Source organism: Acomys russatus, chromosome 7, assembly GCF_903995435.1.
Source record: "Acomys russatus chromosome 7, mAcoRus1.1, whole genome shotgun sequence".
Lineage (NCBI taxonomy): Eukaryota > Metazoa > Chordata > Mammalia > Rodentia > Muridae > Acomys > Acomys russatus.
This window is the reverse complement of record NC_067143.1, coordinates 56,347,968-56,365,973: the sequence shown is the minus strand read 5'-3', so window position 1 is coordinate 56,365,973 and position 18,006 is coordinate 56,347,968. Positions and strand designations below refer to the sequence as shown.

Sequence of the window (18,006 nt, the reverse complement as noted above, 5' to 3'; positions counted from 1 at the left end):
AGGCTAAGGCTTGCAACAGAAAAGGATAGCTAAGAAAGAGAATTAATGTTCTCTTTGTGTGGAATACGAAGCACCAATGGGAGAAGCTGTGTACCTGGTTAGATTACCAGGAAGCTCTCAACAGAACTATTGTTAGTACTTTAACCTTAGAGGGAAGAAAAGCAAAGGCTGAAAGATATGTTTTCATTAGGCCTTTTGGATTTTGTATTTGCTATAGACAGGGTTTGGAGGCAATATTATAGTCATTACAAGCTTATTTTAAATCACTGAAAATAGTCTATAGATGTGGGATCTGCCAAATTGTCATATCTGACTGTTCATGTATGGGTCTGTATATGACTCTCATGATAGATTAACGTTATTTCAGAGTTTATCTTTCTATTAGAAAAACATGGTCACCAATGTATCATCTAAACTTTTATTATAATGCTTTAGAGGCGAGTGACTTGAGCCAGATTAAAGAGAGCAACTTTTTCATTTACTTGTGTCTGTTGCTAACACACATGGGAGCAACAGCAATGAAATCTTACAAGACAACAAGAGACAGACATTTGAAACATGGAAGGTGATTTGTGGAAGGAAAGAGAAAAGGAAAGAAATTTGGGATTTCATTCCTTAATAATTTATATTAGTAATAATGGAAGCCATATCTTGTAGAATAACGTCAGTCTAGACTTTGAGCATAGACCTTGATTAGTATTTATAGCACGATGTACAGCTGATCTTTATTTTACTGTCAAAGGAAAAATAAAGGCTTAGAAATTACGTAGCCTGCAAAAGTTTTATTATGAGAATATGAAATAGGCATAGCTTAAATTTAATTAAATTTGATGTTATACACCATGAGGGGTCCATCCAGCTGGCTTGTGGTTACCAAGTTTAATGAGATCTGATACTTCTGAAATAAAACACCATGACACTAAAAGTGTTTATATGATGCTGAACATTATAGATAAACAAAGGCACATCATTAAATACAGGATATAGTAGCAGCATTTGCAACCCACTGTGAATCTTTCTGGAGGAAAAGAAGATATTGGGTTCTGAATTTCAGTAGGGCGAGAAAGACCAAATCAGATAAGAGAGAAATTATGAAGACGCGTAGAAGTCATGTATAATAAGTCTGTGTGCTCACATAATTACAACAGCAATGCAAGGTAACAGCAAAACTGCTGTTTACAGCTGCTAGGAAGCAATGCAATAAGACAGCCATGAAACCTTGTATGCCAGTTTGTGATTTAGTCCATGCGTGACATTCACCAAAGTATTTTACATGTATATGTAAGAGTTAAATATTAGAGAGAATTCGTGATTTCAGGGTCGAGAGTAAATTAAAAAGAAGTTCATAACAATGACAGAGAGTGTTACTGCCAGAGTTCACACTCAATGTTTCTCCAAGCAGAGTTTTTCTTTATGCATGGAAAATTCAGGTAACAGAAAGTTGGATTGCAAACTCAGTCATTTATATTGGAGACTGAGGAAAAAAGAAATAATGGCGGTGAGATACTGAACGTAAAGACAATGGGGATTGTTGAAAAGAAAGAAGGCATCAGTTGTAACAATGAGTAAAGACAGTTTTCAATTTGATTTATAGACAAGGGTTTTAGTCAAAGAATCAGTGACATAACACAGACAGATATGAGGTAGGATGTTTGGGGAAGCTGGGCAAGCCACCTTGCTGTGAGTATTGAATGTGTGGGCTCAGGGAAGTAAACAGGAATAGATTAGTGCTTCTAGAGATATTTTTGGACTAAGATGAACCTGGAACGAACTGACGTGTACTCGCTAGTTAAAGCCATGCTGTGGGTAAGTCTACACAGAGAAGAGGAAGGAGGCGACCCTTAAACCCTGGAACTGACATTGAATGAAGTGAAGATTGTGGCATGTAGACTACCCAGGGACAACTATTGAGTCCTGTGTCCCGAGGCTGCAGGAGACCAGTATCAGAGTGACAGATTACTTACCTTCAGCACTGTCTACACAGTTAGTAAAGACAACACTTTTAAGTTGACAGCTTCGGAATGTAAGTCATTGAGTGTCCGAGTTACCATCTCTCTCCAGGCAGCTGTGTTCAGTGTTTACACTTGTCCCACAATATAGCTAGTCACATGACTTAGCTAAGATGTGTGGAAGGCTCATCTTTAAAGCATTTGCATCCAAGGATTTTCTTCCTTGAGTCTGACTTTATTCCTTCATGTTGCAGCTTAAGCCACTTTATTCTTCTGATGAACATGGTAGCCGGATCTGCACAGTGGCTTAGCATATCAAGAATGGAGACGTCATGACTCTGGTGTCTTTTCACTCTTCGTTCTCTGCGTTGTTGATGATGGCCCTAAGCAATTCCAGCTGGAGGCACCCCCAAGCCCCTTTCTTCCTAGTAGGGATTCCAGGCTTGGAGCAAAGTCAGCACTGGATAGCGTTGCCCCTGGGTGTCCTTTACCTCCTGGCTCTAGTGGGCAACGTGACTATTATCTTCATGATCTGGACCGACTCATCTTTGCACCAACCTATGTACCTCTTCCTGGTCATGCTCGCTGCTATTGACCTGGTCCTGGCTTCTTCCACTGGGCCCAAAGCCCTCACAGTGCTCCTGGCTCATGCCCATGAGATTGGGTACATTGTCTGCCTGACTCAGATGTTCTTCATTCATGCCTTCTCCTCCATGGAGTCAGGCATACTTGTGGCCATGGCTCTGGATCGCTATGTCGCCATCTGCCACCCACTGCGTCATTCCACCATCCTGCACTCAGGGATTATAGGCCGTATTGGGATGGCGGTGCTGGTGCGGGGATTGGTCCTCCTCATCCCCTTTCCTATCCTATTGCAGAACCTTGTCTTCTGCAGAGCCACTGTCATAAGCCATGCCTATTGTGAGCATATGGCTGTGGTTAAACTTGCCTGTTCTGAAACCACAGTGAATCGAGCCTATGGGCTGTCGGTGGCACTGCTGGTGGTTGGGCTAGATGTCCTGGCCATTGGCGTTTCCTATGGCCTCATCCTCCAGGCAGTGCTGAAGGTCCCAGGGGGGGAAGCCAGACTCAAGGCCTTCAGCACATGTGGGTCTCATGTTTGTGTCATTCTCATCTTCTATGTCCCCGGAATGTTCTCCTTCCTCACTCACCGCTTTGGCCACCATGTTCCCCATCATGCCCATGTTCTGCTGGCCATGCTCTATCTCCTTGTGCCCCCTGCCCTCAATCCTCTTGTTTATGGTGTGAAGACTCGACAGATCCGTCAGCGAGTGCTCAGGGTGTTTTATGGGAAAGCTTCGATTTGAGCGTGTCCTAATCATTGGCTTCAGAGGCTCCTTCCAAGGACTCAGCCAAGAGATCCTGGCTGGCATGGATTGTATGAACAGAAGCCATTCTACAATGAACATTCCTTCTTCTATTTGTCTGTGCAAAGAACACCGCATGTGGCTCTCCAGTCTCTCTATTGAGATGCATCTGGATATCTGTTTTTATATATATACATATTTCTCTATCTCGTTATTCTTTTCAATGTCAACAATTGTTCACTGTTGTCAGGGGTATAGTTTTTTTTTTTTTTTTTTTTTTACCATAACCCAATGACTGATCATATAACACTGTCTGGAATGAGAATTGTGAAACCCAGCATGCCTGGTTTAGGGTTTTGGGGTGTCTTCAGAAATCTCTAAGCCAAGGGAAAGGATGCACATCAAGTGAGCACATGCTCAAATAGCACCTTTCATTGTAATGTAGATGTTACTTATTTATCTAAAACAAACATAAGTGAAGTAGGCACTGCATGTGACTTATTCTTGGATGGACAAGGTTGTCTAGAAAAATAGTAGTTCTATGTAGTGATCTCCTTTTTTGGAACCTTGTGCTTTAAATTTTATTTATATTTTTTTGTTTTGCATAAACATTAGACAAGACAAAGTATTGACTACACATTTTTATAAGTATTAATTTAATAAAAGGCAATTGTATATTATATGCATCTAACAAAGCTAGCAAATTATACTAGTCTCTGATGCACTGCTTCAGTAGAAGAAATTTTTTGTTTAAAATGTGTTTCTATCTTGGAAATGGTAAGCACATTGTGACCTTAATCATCTCACCCATCTCTGAGGATAGGAACCAGTTTAAAACTCATGAGAGGATTGCCACACTCGGTGTTGGACAGCCATCTAACATAATTTGTTCTTTGAAATTATAAGATATTTAGTTTGCCCCAATGTTGCTTATGTTGAGTTAGGATGCTTAGGTGATAGAGGTGTGCTGTGGTGAAAGGGGTGGCTAGTGTTTCTGCTCTCACCATCCTTTGTACATTTTACTACTGATGAATACTTTTCTTCTTTTTAAAAAAGATTTTATTTATTCATTTTTGCGTATATGAGTGCTCTATCTGCATGTACACCTGCATGCTGGAAGAGGGCATTAGATGTTATAGATCATCGTGAGCCTCTACGTGGTTGCTGGCAATTGAACTCAGGACTTCTGGAAGAGCAGACAGTGCTCTTAGCTGCCGAGCCTTCTCTCCAGGATCCAGAGTACTTTTCTTTCAGAGAGACAACATTGTTTGGTTTGGCTTTGATCTGTGATGAGTTAGTGAGAATGGATATCAATTATACTTACCTCAGGAAGAATTACGTCTTTATTAGCAGAAGTGTCTAGAACTTAAACTCTTTATGTTTTCCTAAGGAAACCAAGATATGGCATGGTATACTCATTGGAGGAAAATCTGTTTTGACCTTAAAGGCAGTTTGTTTTGCAAGCCTATAAAAAGAGAGTATTCTGTTTCTCATTATTATTATCACTTGGAGGTTCTTAGAATGTGGATATGGTAGTGAGCTCTGAAAAGGGTTTCTTCAACCACAAGATGGAATATAATTCTGGTTGAAGACAAGAGAGTAACAATACAGAAAAGCCTGTGTCTCCGATGCTATCTAGAACACAAACTGTGGCTTGAATCTGAAACATAAGTAAACTTGTGTTTGGACTAAGCCACAATACATTTGGGAAATTTCCACTTGGCCACACACTAACATATAGCTTAAAATGTGTGTGCTGGAGTTCATGAAGTGGTCCAACGAGTAAAGTGATTGCCAAATAAACAAGATTTAGCATCCGAATAAAAGTATGCATGGTGGCACGTCTAATTCCAGTGCTCTCTTGGGAGACAGAAGGCTGAAGCTTGGGGGCCAGATAACCTGGTATATTCAGTGGTGAATAAGAGCCCCTGTCACAAATGAAATGTAAGGTGAAGACTTACACCTGTGGTTTTTTTTCTTACTTTCACACTCATGTTGTGGCACACACACAACTATACACATATATTAATACACACATACACTCAGACACACACACACATACACTATATATATATATATATATATATATATATGTCTATGTATGTATACGCACACATTTGTCTTGGAACTTTAAATGAGATGTGTGTCTTCTGTTTGAAGTATGTCTCTTATAGTTTCCTTATATAAAGGTTTTCAGAATTTGCTTAAAGCCATATTTATTGTATATTTTATGTATTTATTTTGTATTATAGCCAAATGATCAATACATTTTATCTTTTTATTACATTTTATTTTCAACTGAATTTGTGATTTATTCTTATGTTTGTCCCCTATCTTAGTCAGGTTTCTATTGCTTTGCTAAAGCACTGACCAAAAATAACTTGGGGTAGAAAGGATTTATTTCACCTTAGAGCTTATAGTCTATCATGGAGGGAAGTCAGGGCAGGAATTCAAGACAGGAACCTGGAGGCAGGAACTGAAGTAGACACTGTTCAGGAGTGATGTGTACTGACTTGCTCCCCATAGATTGCTTAGTCTGCTTTTTTAGACAATTTAGGGCACTCCCCCCAGAAGGCAACACTGCCCAGATGGGACCCTCTCATACCAGTCCCATATCAAGAAAATGCCCAGAGACTTGCCCATAGGCCAATCAGATGGCTCAGTTTGTCTCAAGTTGATAGAGAACTAACCAGCACAATTGACCATTTGCCAACTTGACAAACAGATTCATTATTATTAAACCATAGTCTTTCCTTTCTGATTTATCCTAAAGATTTCCTATTAATATCACAATATAGAACATAGTATAGGGGCTGGGGAGATGGCTCAGAGGTTAAGAGCACTGTCTGTTCTTCCAGAGGTCCTTAGTTCAATTCCCAGAAACCACATGGTGGCTTACAACCATCTTTAATGAGATCTGATATCTTTCTGTCATGCAGGCATACATTCAGGCAGAATACTGTATAAATAATAAATAAATAAATATTTAAAAAATAGTATAACTTTAAAAGCCCCTTAGTCTGTAAAAAAAAGTTTGGTCCCTTAAAATTATCCAAAAATTGATCTAAAAATAAAAAAAATCTCTTAACTGTAGACTCCTGTAAAATAAAAAAATAAGTTAAATACTTCTTATTCCAACTCAATTTATTCCTAGTTTTTCGAAGTTATTAAGTTGTCAACTTAGATGACTAATCTTTTAAAATTTATTTTTTTAATGTGAATTGGTATTTTGCCTACATACATGTCTGTACATCACCACTATTGTGTAGTGTGTTCATGAAAGTCAGAAGAGGCCATCATATCCCCTGGGTCTGAGGAACTACTGGATTTATTTTTTTTAAGTGATTATAATTCATTTTAAAGAATTTTCTTTGAATATTGAGCACAAATTGATTATCTATTGAGACAGAGGTTAGGAGGGAGGGAGAATGGGAGGGAGGGACAAGGGGGAGAGAGAGAGAGAGAGAGAGAGAGAGAGAGAGAGAGAGAGAGAGAGAGAGAGAGAGAGAGAGAGAGAGAGAAGAGAGAAAGCATGAGAATGCTACATTTTAAGCTGTTTATGGCTGAATGTGATTGCTTTGACGTCCTAGACAAGTCCTAGCCATTCAGTTGCTCTTGCTTAACTCTATGAGAAGTGTTCACAGGCACATGGTCTTGGGCATGAGACACACATTAAATCTGGTTATATAACTGCTTATCTGGACACATAGGAAGAAAATTTTACTACCCCCTTCACTTAAAAATTCCATTTTAGCTGGACAATGGAAGTCCCAGCACTCGAGGCGGAGGCAGGTGGATCTCTGAGGTCGAGGCCAGTCTGGTCTATGGAGTGAGTTCCAGAACAGCCAGAGCTGCACAGAGAAACCCTGTCTCAAGAAAAAAAAAAAAATCCATTTGATCTTGAAGATCCTGTTCAGTCTTATCTCACTCTATTTCCAATTTCTAGATGCCACTGTCGTTTCCTGTATATTTTCTTCAAATTCCTTGGATACATGTTGCAGTTCTCAAATCACTCTGACCTTGAGTCCCTTAGAGCTATATTTTCTTTCACTGTAATGTACAGCCCTCATCAGGACCAGGCTTGAAGCTGTGGCTGGTCTCTCTGGAGTGATGAGCAAGGTGGGGTAGCATTGAATTTACCTTCTCACTTAAAAACAAGTGAAAAACTAAGTCAGCATCCAGCAGAGAGATTTGCATATCCGCTTCTTGTGGCACTATTCAAAATAGCCAAGGTATAGAACCAGTTTAACATCCTATCAAAAAATAAATGGATCAACTCAGCATGCACATGCAGTAGAATAAAGAAAGCACACGCACATTAGAGTTGTACCCATCCAGAGTGAAATTATGTAGGAAAATGAGTGTAATTTAGATGGTTGTGTTAAGTGCAGTAAGACAAATATTGCCCATTTTCTTCATCTGTGACATCTAGATCATAAAATTATCTATGTAAGACAAGAAAGTGGGATGGGAAGTATTTGAGAGGAGGAGGGGGTCAGCAGGAGGTAGGAAGACAGAGGAACAAACTGCGAGGACATGATCAAAATATATTATACACAGGGATGAAAATTTCATACGGAAATCCATCATTTTGTATCACGAATATATGCTAATAATAAAAAATAACCAAAAAAAAACCTTCTAAAACTAAAAGTGTATGTAACATAATAGTTGTCAAGCCATCGGATATGAGCCTGGGGGAAAGGCAACACACCCAGCAAGCCCTGTTTACTGGAGGGAGGCTGTTCCTTGTCACCTTGCCACCCAGTTCCTTGTCTAACTCAGATTCTCTGGCTATTATTTATTGACTGTCTTGAAGATAACCCAACCTTTTGATTTTTCCTCTACTGTAGTTACTTTAAAAACCCAACTTTTACTTATCAATAAATAAAAACATTCTCTCTGTGAGAATTTAATCTACTTGAAAAAATTTCCATAAACCAACACTGATTTTTGTGGGAAGCTGAAGCTCCTGGCAACCTGCCAGGCAAGATGACTTGCAATTCTGCTCCTGGCTGGTAAACAAGTCCTTATTTGGGTTGTGGGCCATGCTTTGCTCTGACGTATGCATCCCGCCTTGTTGGGAACCAATTGGAGCTACCGACGTAAGGGCTGCTGATTGGGTGAGGCAGAGGATATAAGAGGGGCGCTGGGGTGCAGGAGAAGAAGCTTGCTGAAAAGGTTCCTGAATAAACTGCCTGGAGAAGAACGTTCGGGCCGTGTCCTTATTTTCCGCTGGTCGGAAGGATCGCGACAGATTTTATGTAAAATTTATTATCATAAAATTCAATGGTAAATTCAGCACTACAAAGAACTAAGGGGTCTGTATGCACCACCACCCTGTCCAAGAAATAAAAGAAGCTTGGCTGTAGCCTCTTTCCTTTCCTTCCATCTCTGTTTAGGTGTCAGCCTTTGCACCAGATCCCTATGATTTCTATCTTTGAAACTCTTTCCTCCAGCACATTCCAATTTAGTAGGAGTTTCTTAAATAGACCTCCTACAGCATCTGCCCTCCCCACAGCTTTGCTTTCTAAGTCATCTGGGTCTAGGAAGAGGTAAGTATTAAGACCTCCTATGACCCTTATGGTTTGTTCACCAAAGACCCAGCTGGGTTACTACTTTTGACAGCAGACACATCTGTGATTCCAGAGCTAAAGAGGAGAGTAAGGAGTAAGGAATACAAGAGTAAGCAGAGGGAGCAGCCCACAAATAATGTTAGGAGGGGAGGGATGGTTTACTCCCAGGCCTCTGTTTTATTTTTATTTTATTATTATTTTTTATTTATAAAATTTTATTAATTTATTCAGAGTACATCTCAATTGTTATCCCATCCCTTGTATCCTCCCATTCCTCCCTCCCTCCCATTTTCCCCTTACTCCCCTCCCCTATGACTGTGACTGAGGGGGACTTCCTCCCCCTCTATATGATCATAGGCTATCAAGTCTCATCTTGTTAGCCTGCTATCCTTCCTCTGAGTGCCACCGGGCCTCCTCATCAAGGGGATGTGGTCAAATATGGGGCACCAGAGTTTGTGTGAAAGTCAGACCCCATTTTCCACTCAACTGTGGAGAATGTCTTGGCCCTTGGCTAGATCTGAGTAGAGGTGCGATGTTTACTGCACGTATTGTCATTGGTTGGTGTAGTAGTTTGAGCAGAACCCCTGGGCCATGATCTGCTCATCATAATATTCTTCTTGTAGGTTTCTAGGACCCTCTGGATCCTTCTATTTCCCCATTCTCCCATACTCTCTCACCTAGAGTCCCAATAGGATGCCCTCACATTTATCCCACTTTCCTGGTATGTGAGGTCTTTCATGGGGCATGCCGCTTGGGCTAGTGTTCAATTGTAAGTGAGTATATACCATTTGAGTCTTTCTGCTTCTGGCTTAACTCTTTCATTATGAGCATTTCTAGTTCTATCCATTTGTCCACAAATTTGGAATTTCCTTGTTTTTAATAGTTAAGTAGTATTCCATAGTGTAAATATACCACAGTTTCTTTCTTTTTTTAATTTTTATTTTTTTATTAATTTATTCTTGTTACATCTCAATGGTTATCCCATCCCTTGTATCCTCCCATTCTTCCCTTCCTCCCATTTTCCCCTTACTCCCCTCCCCTATGTCTGTGACTGAGGGGAACATCCTCCCCCTTTACATGCTCATAGGGTATCAAGTCTCTTCTTGTACCACAGTTTCTTTATCCATTTCAACCCTACATCTGACAAAGGGCTAATATCCAAAATATATAAAGTACTCAAGAAATTAAACACCACCAAACCAAATAACCCAATTAAGAAATGGAGCTCGGAACTAAAGAGAGAATTCTTAACAGAAGAATATCAAATGGCTGAGAAACACCTAAAGAAATGTTCAACATCTTTAGTTATCAAAGAAATGCAAATCAAAACGACTCTGAGATTCCATCTTACTCCCATCAGAATGGCTAAGATCAAAAACTCAAGTGACAGCACATGCTGGTGAGAATGTGGAGAAAGAGGAACACTCCTTCATTGCTGGTGGGAATGCAAACTTGTACAACCACTTTGGAAATCTATCTGGCATTATCTCAGAAAACTGGGAATAAGGCTTCCTCAAGACCCAGCTATTCCACTTCTTGGAATATACGTAGAAGATGCTCCAGCACACAACAAAGACATATGCTCTACAATGTTCATAGTGGCCTTATTCCCTTATTCATAATAGTCAGAACATGGAAACAGCCTAAGTGTTCCTCAGTGGCAGAATGGATAAAGGAACTCAGGCCTCTGTTTTAAACAGGAAGTAAAGGAAAGGTGTGGGAGTTGTGGGCACTGTGGAAGTCTGAGCATGCTTGGAGGCACTGCCTGGGCACCCTTTTAGCCCTCTGCTTTTGTACAAAGACTCCATTTTCCTGCTGTGGATGGGAATCTAGGCAAGGTATGCTTCCTCTTGCCTAGTCAGGAGAAGAGGCCTACAGTGGGCCTTGGGGTGCAGGGATGGAATAAAACCAGATATGTTGGGTTTAGTTAGTCACTGGACAGTGGGTATAGAAGGTCAGAGAAAGCACTGACAATCTGGTCCATACCTTACTTGTCCTTGCTTCAGAAGAAAAGTTTCAGGTACAAGAAGGCACTTTGCTTAGAAAAGTCCCCAATGGGAAAGTTCTCTCATGAATTCAAGATCAGTTTTTCTGTAATTTCTCTCTAATAGTCCAAATTTTGCTTTTTCACTCAATGTAGCCATTCACATTTTTTCAAGTTAAAAGTGATATTGTTATTTTCTGCAGAATGCACACCTACACTTTGCAAAAACCTTTAGCTGGGTATAGTGGTAGATGAATATAATCCCAACATTTGGGAGGCTGAGGCAAGAGGATCAAGAGTTCAAGTCAGCCTGGCATCTACACTGAAACTATATTTTCAACAACAGCAGCAGCAGCAACAACAACAACAACAACCAGCCAAACATACCCCCACCAAAAAACAAACAGAACAAAACCAAACTAACCAACCAACGAACTAACCAACCAAACAACTACTGCAAACCAAAACCAAAAAAACAAAAACAAAAACAAACAAACAAACAAACAAAAAACCCACAACAGCAACAACAACAAAAACCAGTCAAACACAAACAGCTCTTTATCCCACCCTAGAGATCACATCCTGCAGATACCTATGGCTGTGTCTCAACTTGACAAGGAAATCATTAACACCTGATGCTTGGTGTTGGATGGGATGCTTTGGACAGAACAAGCTGAGAAAGATCAGAGTATGGGGTTCTTTAATGAATTCTTGCCTGATACATCATAGATGCTGGTGCATGCCAGTTAATACAGCCCACCCAGTTCTAGAATTCTGCAATTACTTTTTACATTGTAAACCACAACATTACTTCAGAATTTGCCTTTCTTTCAGACCTTTTTCTGACTTCCATTCTCCAATGTTACACACTACAGAAATAGGCTTTAGCAAAATTGGAGCCCAAGTGATGCCAGTGGGTATCACACAGTTTCCCACAAGTTACCAGGCTTAGTGAAGGTGGGTGAAGAAATAAGCCAGACACTTAGAAGACTCAGAAGCGAATTCAAACACAGGTAAAGATGACAGGGAATGCAGATGAAGAGCACCCTCACCTATCTTGAGAGTCCCACACTATGATTATGTTCTCCTAGCAGAAGCCTTTGAATACTCTGTTGAGTATATAAAATGAAGTAGGATTTCAAGTTGGTGAGATATACATATTTCATAAGTATCTTTTGAAAATTTTATTTTCCTTAAAACAAAACAAAACAAAACAAAACAAACAAACAAAAAAACCATGTGTGAGCAGTTACAGGCAGTTGTAAACCCTGGTCTTCTGGAAGGGTAAGAAATGGTCTTAACCTCTGAGCCATCTCCCCAGACCCTATGTTTTGTCACTTAACAGGAAATGTATGAAGGGTCTCTTTGCTAACACAGACTGTTCGTGACCTCAAAGTTTGGGACATTAAGGTTGTACAGCTGCTGAAATTAAATGACAATAGCATTATTGCCAGGAAGGAGAGTCTTCATTATTGGCAAGGCAACAGTGCCTTCATGTGGCTGTCATATTGAATGACAGTACAGGAGTGAATTCCAGTTCTTCACTGCTATTCCATGTTTGAAAGAGGGTTGACAACTCTGTTCTCAGAAATCATTGAAGGATTTAAAAAACTTAATGCCTGAACCAGCCACTTCATGAAGATTCTGTACTTCCTGCTTACAAACATATAGGACTTCTAGTGGTTAATTTAATAAATATAAGACACTTAAACATATGCTCTGATTTTCTTTTCTCTGGTGACAAAGTCAATTTTAAACCAATCATACAAGTCAAATGTTCATTCATCAGGACAGTATATATTCTTGGTATTTAACAATTTATTAATTTATCAATGTATAATTGGGGACTATATTTATATATAAATGAAACATATAATAAGATTATTTATTCATTTAATTATGGAAGCTGGGTCTTGCTATTAAACCTGGGATTAACTATAAGCTCAGGTTCTTCTTAAAATTGGCACCCTCATGGCTCAGCCTCCCAAGTTCTAGACATAAAGATATGTGCCACCATATATGTAGCTATAATAACATTTGTTTAGTTCTTCACCTATTGTTAAGTATTAGATAGTGGTTCTTAAAAACAGTTAGCTACTTACAGATAGGCTAGTTTTAGAAGAATTTATGGTCAAAATAGCCCATGGAAACTCCTGCCAGAGAAGCAGATAGGCTGACACAGATCTTCACCTCTCACTTTGCTTCTTCAGATCCAATCATCCACTTTGGTCCCCAGCTCTGCAGCAGAACGCCCACTGTGGTGGTCTCCCTATGCTCTCTGACCTTACCCCAAATGGATCAGGAGGCTCTTATATCCCAACCATCCTTCCCCCAACTCCTTACATTACCCCAGCCTCCAACATTCTCTGGGAACACACAAGTAGAGCAGACTTTGAGAGACAGATAATCTATCTGAAGATCTTCACCAATTCCTCCTCTCCTCCAAATTCAATCTCCTAGTCACATCCTTAGCTCTGCAAGGAACACCTGCTTCCTGCACTGCACACATCTCCTGTGGATCCCACATTCTATCATCTCCTAACCTCCTTCCCACCACTTATTGCTTTATCCCAGCACCCAACAATAGCACGAGCATCCTGCTCACCCACTAGCCACTCCTATCAGGGAAGCAGGCAGGTTGGTTTCAGATCTTCCCCTCTCCTTCCATTCCTCAAGATCCAACCCCAGTTGTATCCCCAGCTCTATAACAGACCTTCTGGAGTGACCTGTCTTACTCTACACCCATTCCAAGGATGCTAAAAAAAAAAAAAAAAAAGCAAATCCTGGTGAAACATTCTGTTTTCCTCTCTCCTGTGAACTCCTTCAGATGCCTATCCTATCCCTATTCCTCAATCTCAACTTCTAGACAACATACAGCCACCACACTTTCCTAAATTCCAGATAAGAAACAAAAGCTAAGGAACAAAACACCCAACAAAGACAAACTAGCCATCTGCACACGGACCAATCCCAGATGCCTAGATACCAGCATAAAAACACAACCAATAACATCCAGGACACTATGTTTCCAGTAGATCTTAGTAAATCCTACCAAAGTGGGTCCTGAATATGCCAACATAGCAGAAAACACAAGAAAAAGACCTTGGAAACAGCCTTTATGAAGATGATAAGATCCTTAAAGTGGGAAACAAATAAATCCCTTAAAGAAATATAGGAAAACACAAACAGTGGGAAAGAAATAAATAAAACTGTTCAAGACCTGAAATAAAATTAGGATCAATAAAGAAAACTCAAATTAACAAATTATGGAAATGAAATATTTAATAATTTTGAATAGTAACTACAGAGGCAAGCTTCACCAGCAGAATACAAAAGATGGTAAAGAGAAAGAAACTTAGCTGCTGAACTATTCATAGAAGAAATATTAGTTAAAGAAAAGTCTAAATCTAAAAAAATTATGACAGAAAACCTCATAGTAAAGGGTCAAAAAAGATATTCCAAGAAATGGACCTAAGAAGCAAGCTGATGTAGCCATTTTAATATCTGACAAATAGAGTTCGAACTAAAACTAATGGGAAGAGATTGGAAAGGACAATGTATACTCATTAAAGGAAAAATCCATCAGGAGGACATTGCAATTCTTAACATCTGTGTGTCAAATATACGGAAACCCAAGTTTATAAAGGAAACACTACTACAGCTTAAATCACTTATTGACCCTCACACACTAATAATGGGAAGCTTCAGGGCTCCACTCTCACCAAATAGATAGGCCATCTAGTAAAAAACTAAACAGAGGGATGCTGGAGCTAACAGATGTCACATACCAAATGGACCTAACAGACATTACAGAACATTTTACTCAAACACAGAAGAATATACCTTCTCTTTACCTCATGGAAATTTCTCCAATATTGACCACATACTTGGACACAAAGCAGTCTCAACAGGTACAAGAAAACTGAAAAAAATTCCTTGGATCCTATTTTAGCTCCAAAGATTAAAGCTGGATAAAACAACAGAAACAATAGAAAGTTTACAAAGCATGGAGACTGAACAACCTACTACTGAATGAGAAAACTGGTCAAGACAGAGTTAAGGCAAAAAATTAAAGATGTCCTAGAATTCAATGAAGATAAGGCCACAATATACCCAAAATTATATGACATAATGAAAGTGGTGGCAGGAGGAAAGTTCATAGCACTAAGTCCTACATAACCAAACCAAACCAAACCAAACCAAACCAACCAAACCAAACCAAACCAAACAACAAATAAAAAACTCAAGATCTCAAACTAGCAACTTAACAGCACACTGGAACGCTCTAGAACAAAAAGGAGTAGATGGCAAGAAATAAACAAACCCAGAGTTAAAATCAATGAAATGCAAACAAAGAGAACAATACAATGAATCAATAAAACAAAGAGTTGGTTCTTTGAGAAAACCAACAAGATCAACAAAGAACTATACAAAATTAACTGAGAGACAGAGAGAGAGAGAGAGAGAGAGAGAGAGAGAGAGAGAGAGAGAGAGAGAGAGACAAGTTAACAAAGTCAGAAATCAGAGGGACATAACAACAGACACTGAGGAAATTGAGGGAAAATGCAAAGATTTCTCATGGATTAGTAGGATTAACATAGTAAAAATGGCCATTTTACCAAAGGCAGTCTATAGGTTAAATACAATCATCTGTGGGACCCACAAGCAAACCGTGCTGCCTATTTACTATATCTGAGCAGAGGGTTTAGGTCCACGAACTCGGGCTCCCCTACTTTGATAGCCTCCCCCTGGCAGGGCAGCCTTGCCATGCCACAGAGGAAGAGGATACAGGTAGTACAGATGTGACTTGCTAGGTAGAGTTCAGAATTTAGGGGAGGAGGGCTCCCTTTTCTGAGGATGAGGAGAGGGAGTGAGAGGGGATGAGAGTGGGAGAGGGATTAGGAAGGGATGAAGGAGGGGGTATAATCAAGATGTGAAGAATTTAAACTGCAGAACAAGCAGGCAATTTATATTGCTAATCCCACTACATGGGAATAGCTCTGAGACTGGCTGAGACATGAATGTTTATGCATAGACAATGCTTTTGTTGGCTATAGAATCCCTGTGAATTATTATTAGATGTCATTCTTCCTATGGCATGAGTGAATATGTACAGGTGCCTTTTTTCTGCACATAGAAAGAGCAGAGAACTGGCATTAATTGTTCTGTGCATCCTAAACCTTATACATTTATAATTTTAGGAATAATGCTTGTGAGAAATTATGTTTTCAGAACAAAAGAACTGGACGTTGATGCTGGATCAGACCTGAGAGGATTCATTCCTCTCAGCATGCTGGACACTGACATTCTCCATTCTTCATGTCCCATCACCAAGTGCTTCAGTTGCTGTGCCTCATTAGAACAGGACAGCTCCCAGGACAGCTTGGAAGAAAGCATCCAATCCCAATTGGTCCAGCATTTCAGACTGTTCTACCCAGGACTCTAGTTAATCCTGGAATTTCTCAACATTTAGACTGGACCACAAATGCTATTCCTGGCTTGTTTAACCATTTCCCCAACTTTATTTGGGCCCCTACAAAGATATTATTCACTCCAAGTCAGCCAGAAGAAACCTTAGGAGAACCACACCCCATTTCCCTTAAGGGAGCTTGGGCAAGTTTTTGGTTGCTTTCTTGGGTGATAGATAGATGTTTATTTTCATTGGGAGTTGGTTATAAGTTGTTATTGGCCTTATTTAGAGAGAAAAAAAAGGTGGGCTTAAGGATGCCTCTCCTTTCCTTTATCTTTCATTCTTAGGTTTGGAGATAGGGTCTGAAAGAAAGAAATGTATAGGGATGATAGGAAAAATAAATTTAATTTTATATACATTTGTATAGAATTCAAATTTAAGATTATTCTTACACACATTAATATGTTTCTACACTAATATGCAGTTATGTACTTATATAACTCAATTATAAATACAAGGTTTATTTCCAATACTTTGAAAGTGCTATTGCAGGCTGTTTAGGATAAGTAAATTATACCAGTTAATTATAATTACTAGTCTATTTTTATCAAAGAATATATCCTAGGTGTAATAGATGATGTGATTCTATAGATAGAAAAGTAAAATAAATAAGGTCTTCAAAAACTACAGAGACATATAGACTCAAAGATGACAAGAATCAAAGAACCTCCTTTTGGAAATGGCTTCAAATGTGGCAAATAAAGCACTGGGGAAAATGTCCTAATTTCTAATACAGGCAGAATTCTGCTTAAAAATGGACATGCTTGGATACAGGCAGAGTTGATGGCCAAACTCTGCTGAGACAAGGTAAGCAAGTCCTCAATAGTTCCTGCCTCACAAATATGTCTATCAAATATATTGAGCCATAAGGCTGAAGATGATGCTCCAATGTTATAGTTTTGGGTGACTGTTCAGGCAGCAAACTGTCTCTGTCATCTTCTCATTTGGGAAGCTGCTAACCTGCACTCCTTGTACACTCAGGTAATTAATTTTATTCTTTCTTAAGTCTCTGATGGGGTTGAAGACCAGATAGTTTAGCTTTACAATTAAGCTTAGTTGTTTAGGGGTTAAGATGTTTTTAAGTCTAGGTAGATGTTTTAAGTTGATAGTAATGTGATATGCTAGATATTGATTTACATTAAGAATTTTAGGCTCACCAAGATAGGAAAGATATTTTCTTCAAGGTTTCCAAATACAAGTAGCCAAACCACTATGAGTGTGCTATCTATCTATCTATCTATCTATCTATCTATCTATCTATCTATCAATCTATCTATCCACACACACATACATATATGTGTGTATGTATGTATGTGTGTGTGTATTTCCTGATTATTTCATGGTTCTTTCTATAGGTAGTTTATTGGACATATGTTTAATAATAATGTATATGTAAAAATTTTAATAAAATTGTAAAAATTAAAATATTTTATTGATTGAAAAGATAAATTCACTCTGACCTTATATTGGTTACATAAAAAAAAAAAAATGCAATCCTCTGGAAGTAGAAACACTCATCCTGAGTAAGGTAACCCAGATCCAGAAAGACACACATGGTATATACTCACTTATAAGTCAATATTAGCCCAACATAGATATTCTTTGAGAGATTCCACCTAGCAGGGGATGGGGACAGATGCTGGGACTCGCTGCTGGACTCTGGGTGGAGTGCTGAGCATGATATGGAAGAATGGGTAGA

At 39.2% G+C, this 18,006-nt stretch overlaps 1 protein-coding gene across 1 annotated transcript; it reads left to right on the top strand.

The window, feature by feature from the left end:
• Positions 1–2,281: 2,281 nt before the first annotated feature.
• On the top strand, positions 2,282–3,277 carry LOC127192271 (olfactory receptor 52L1-like). The gene has a single exon (XM_051149597.1). The coding sequence runs from the start codon at positions 2,282–2,284 to the stop codon at positions 3,275–3,277; it is 996 nt and encodes a 331-aa protein (XP_051005554.1).
• Positions 3,278–18,006: the final 14,729 nt, after the last annotated feature.

Bases quoted from the DNA above. Each gene is read 5' to 3' on its own strand.
- LOC127192271 (XM_051149597.1), top strand. From the start codon at position 2,282: ATGACTCTGGTGTCTTTTCACTCTTCGTTCTCTGCGTTGTTGATGATG.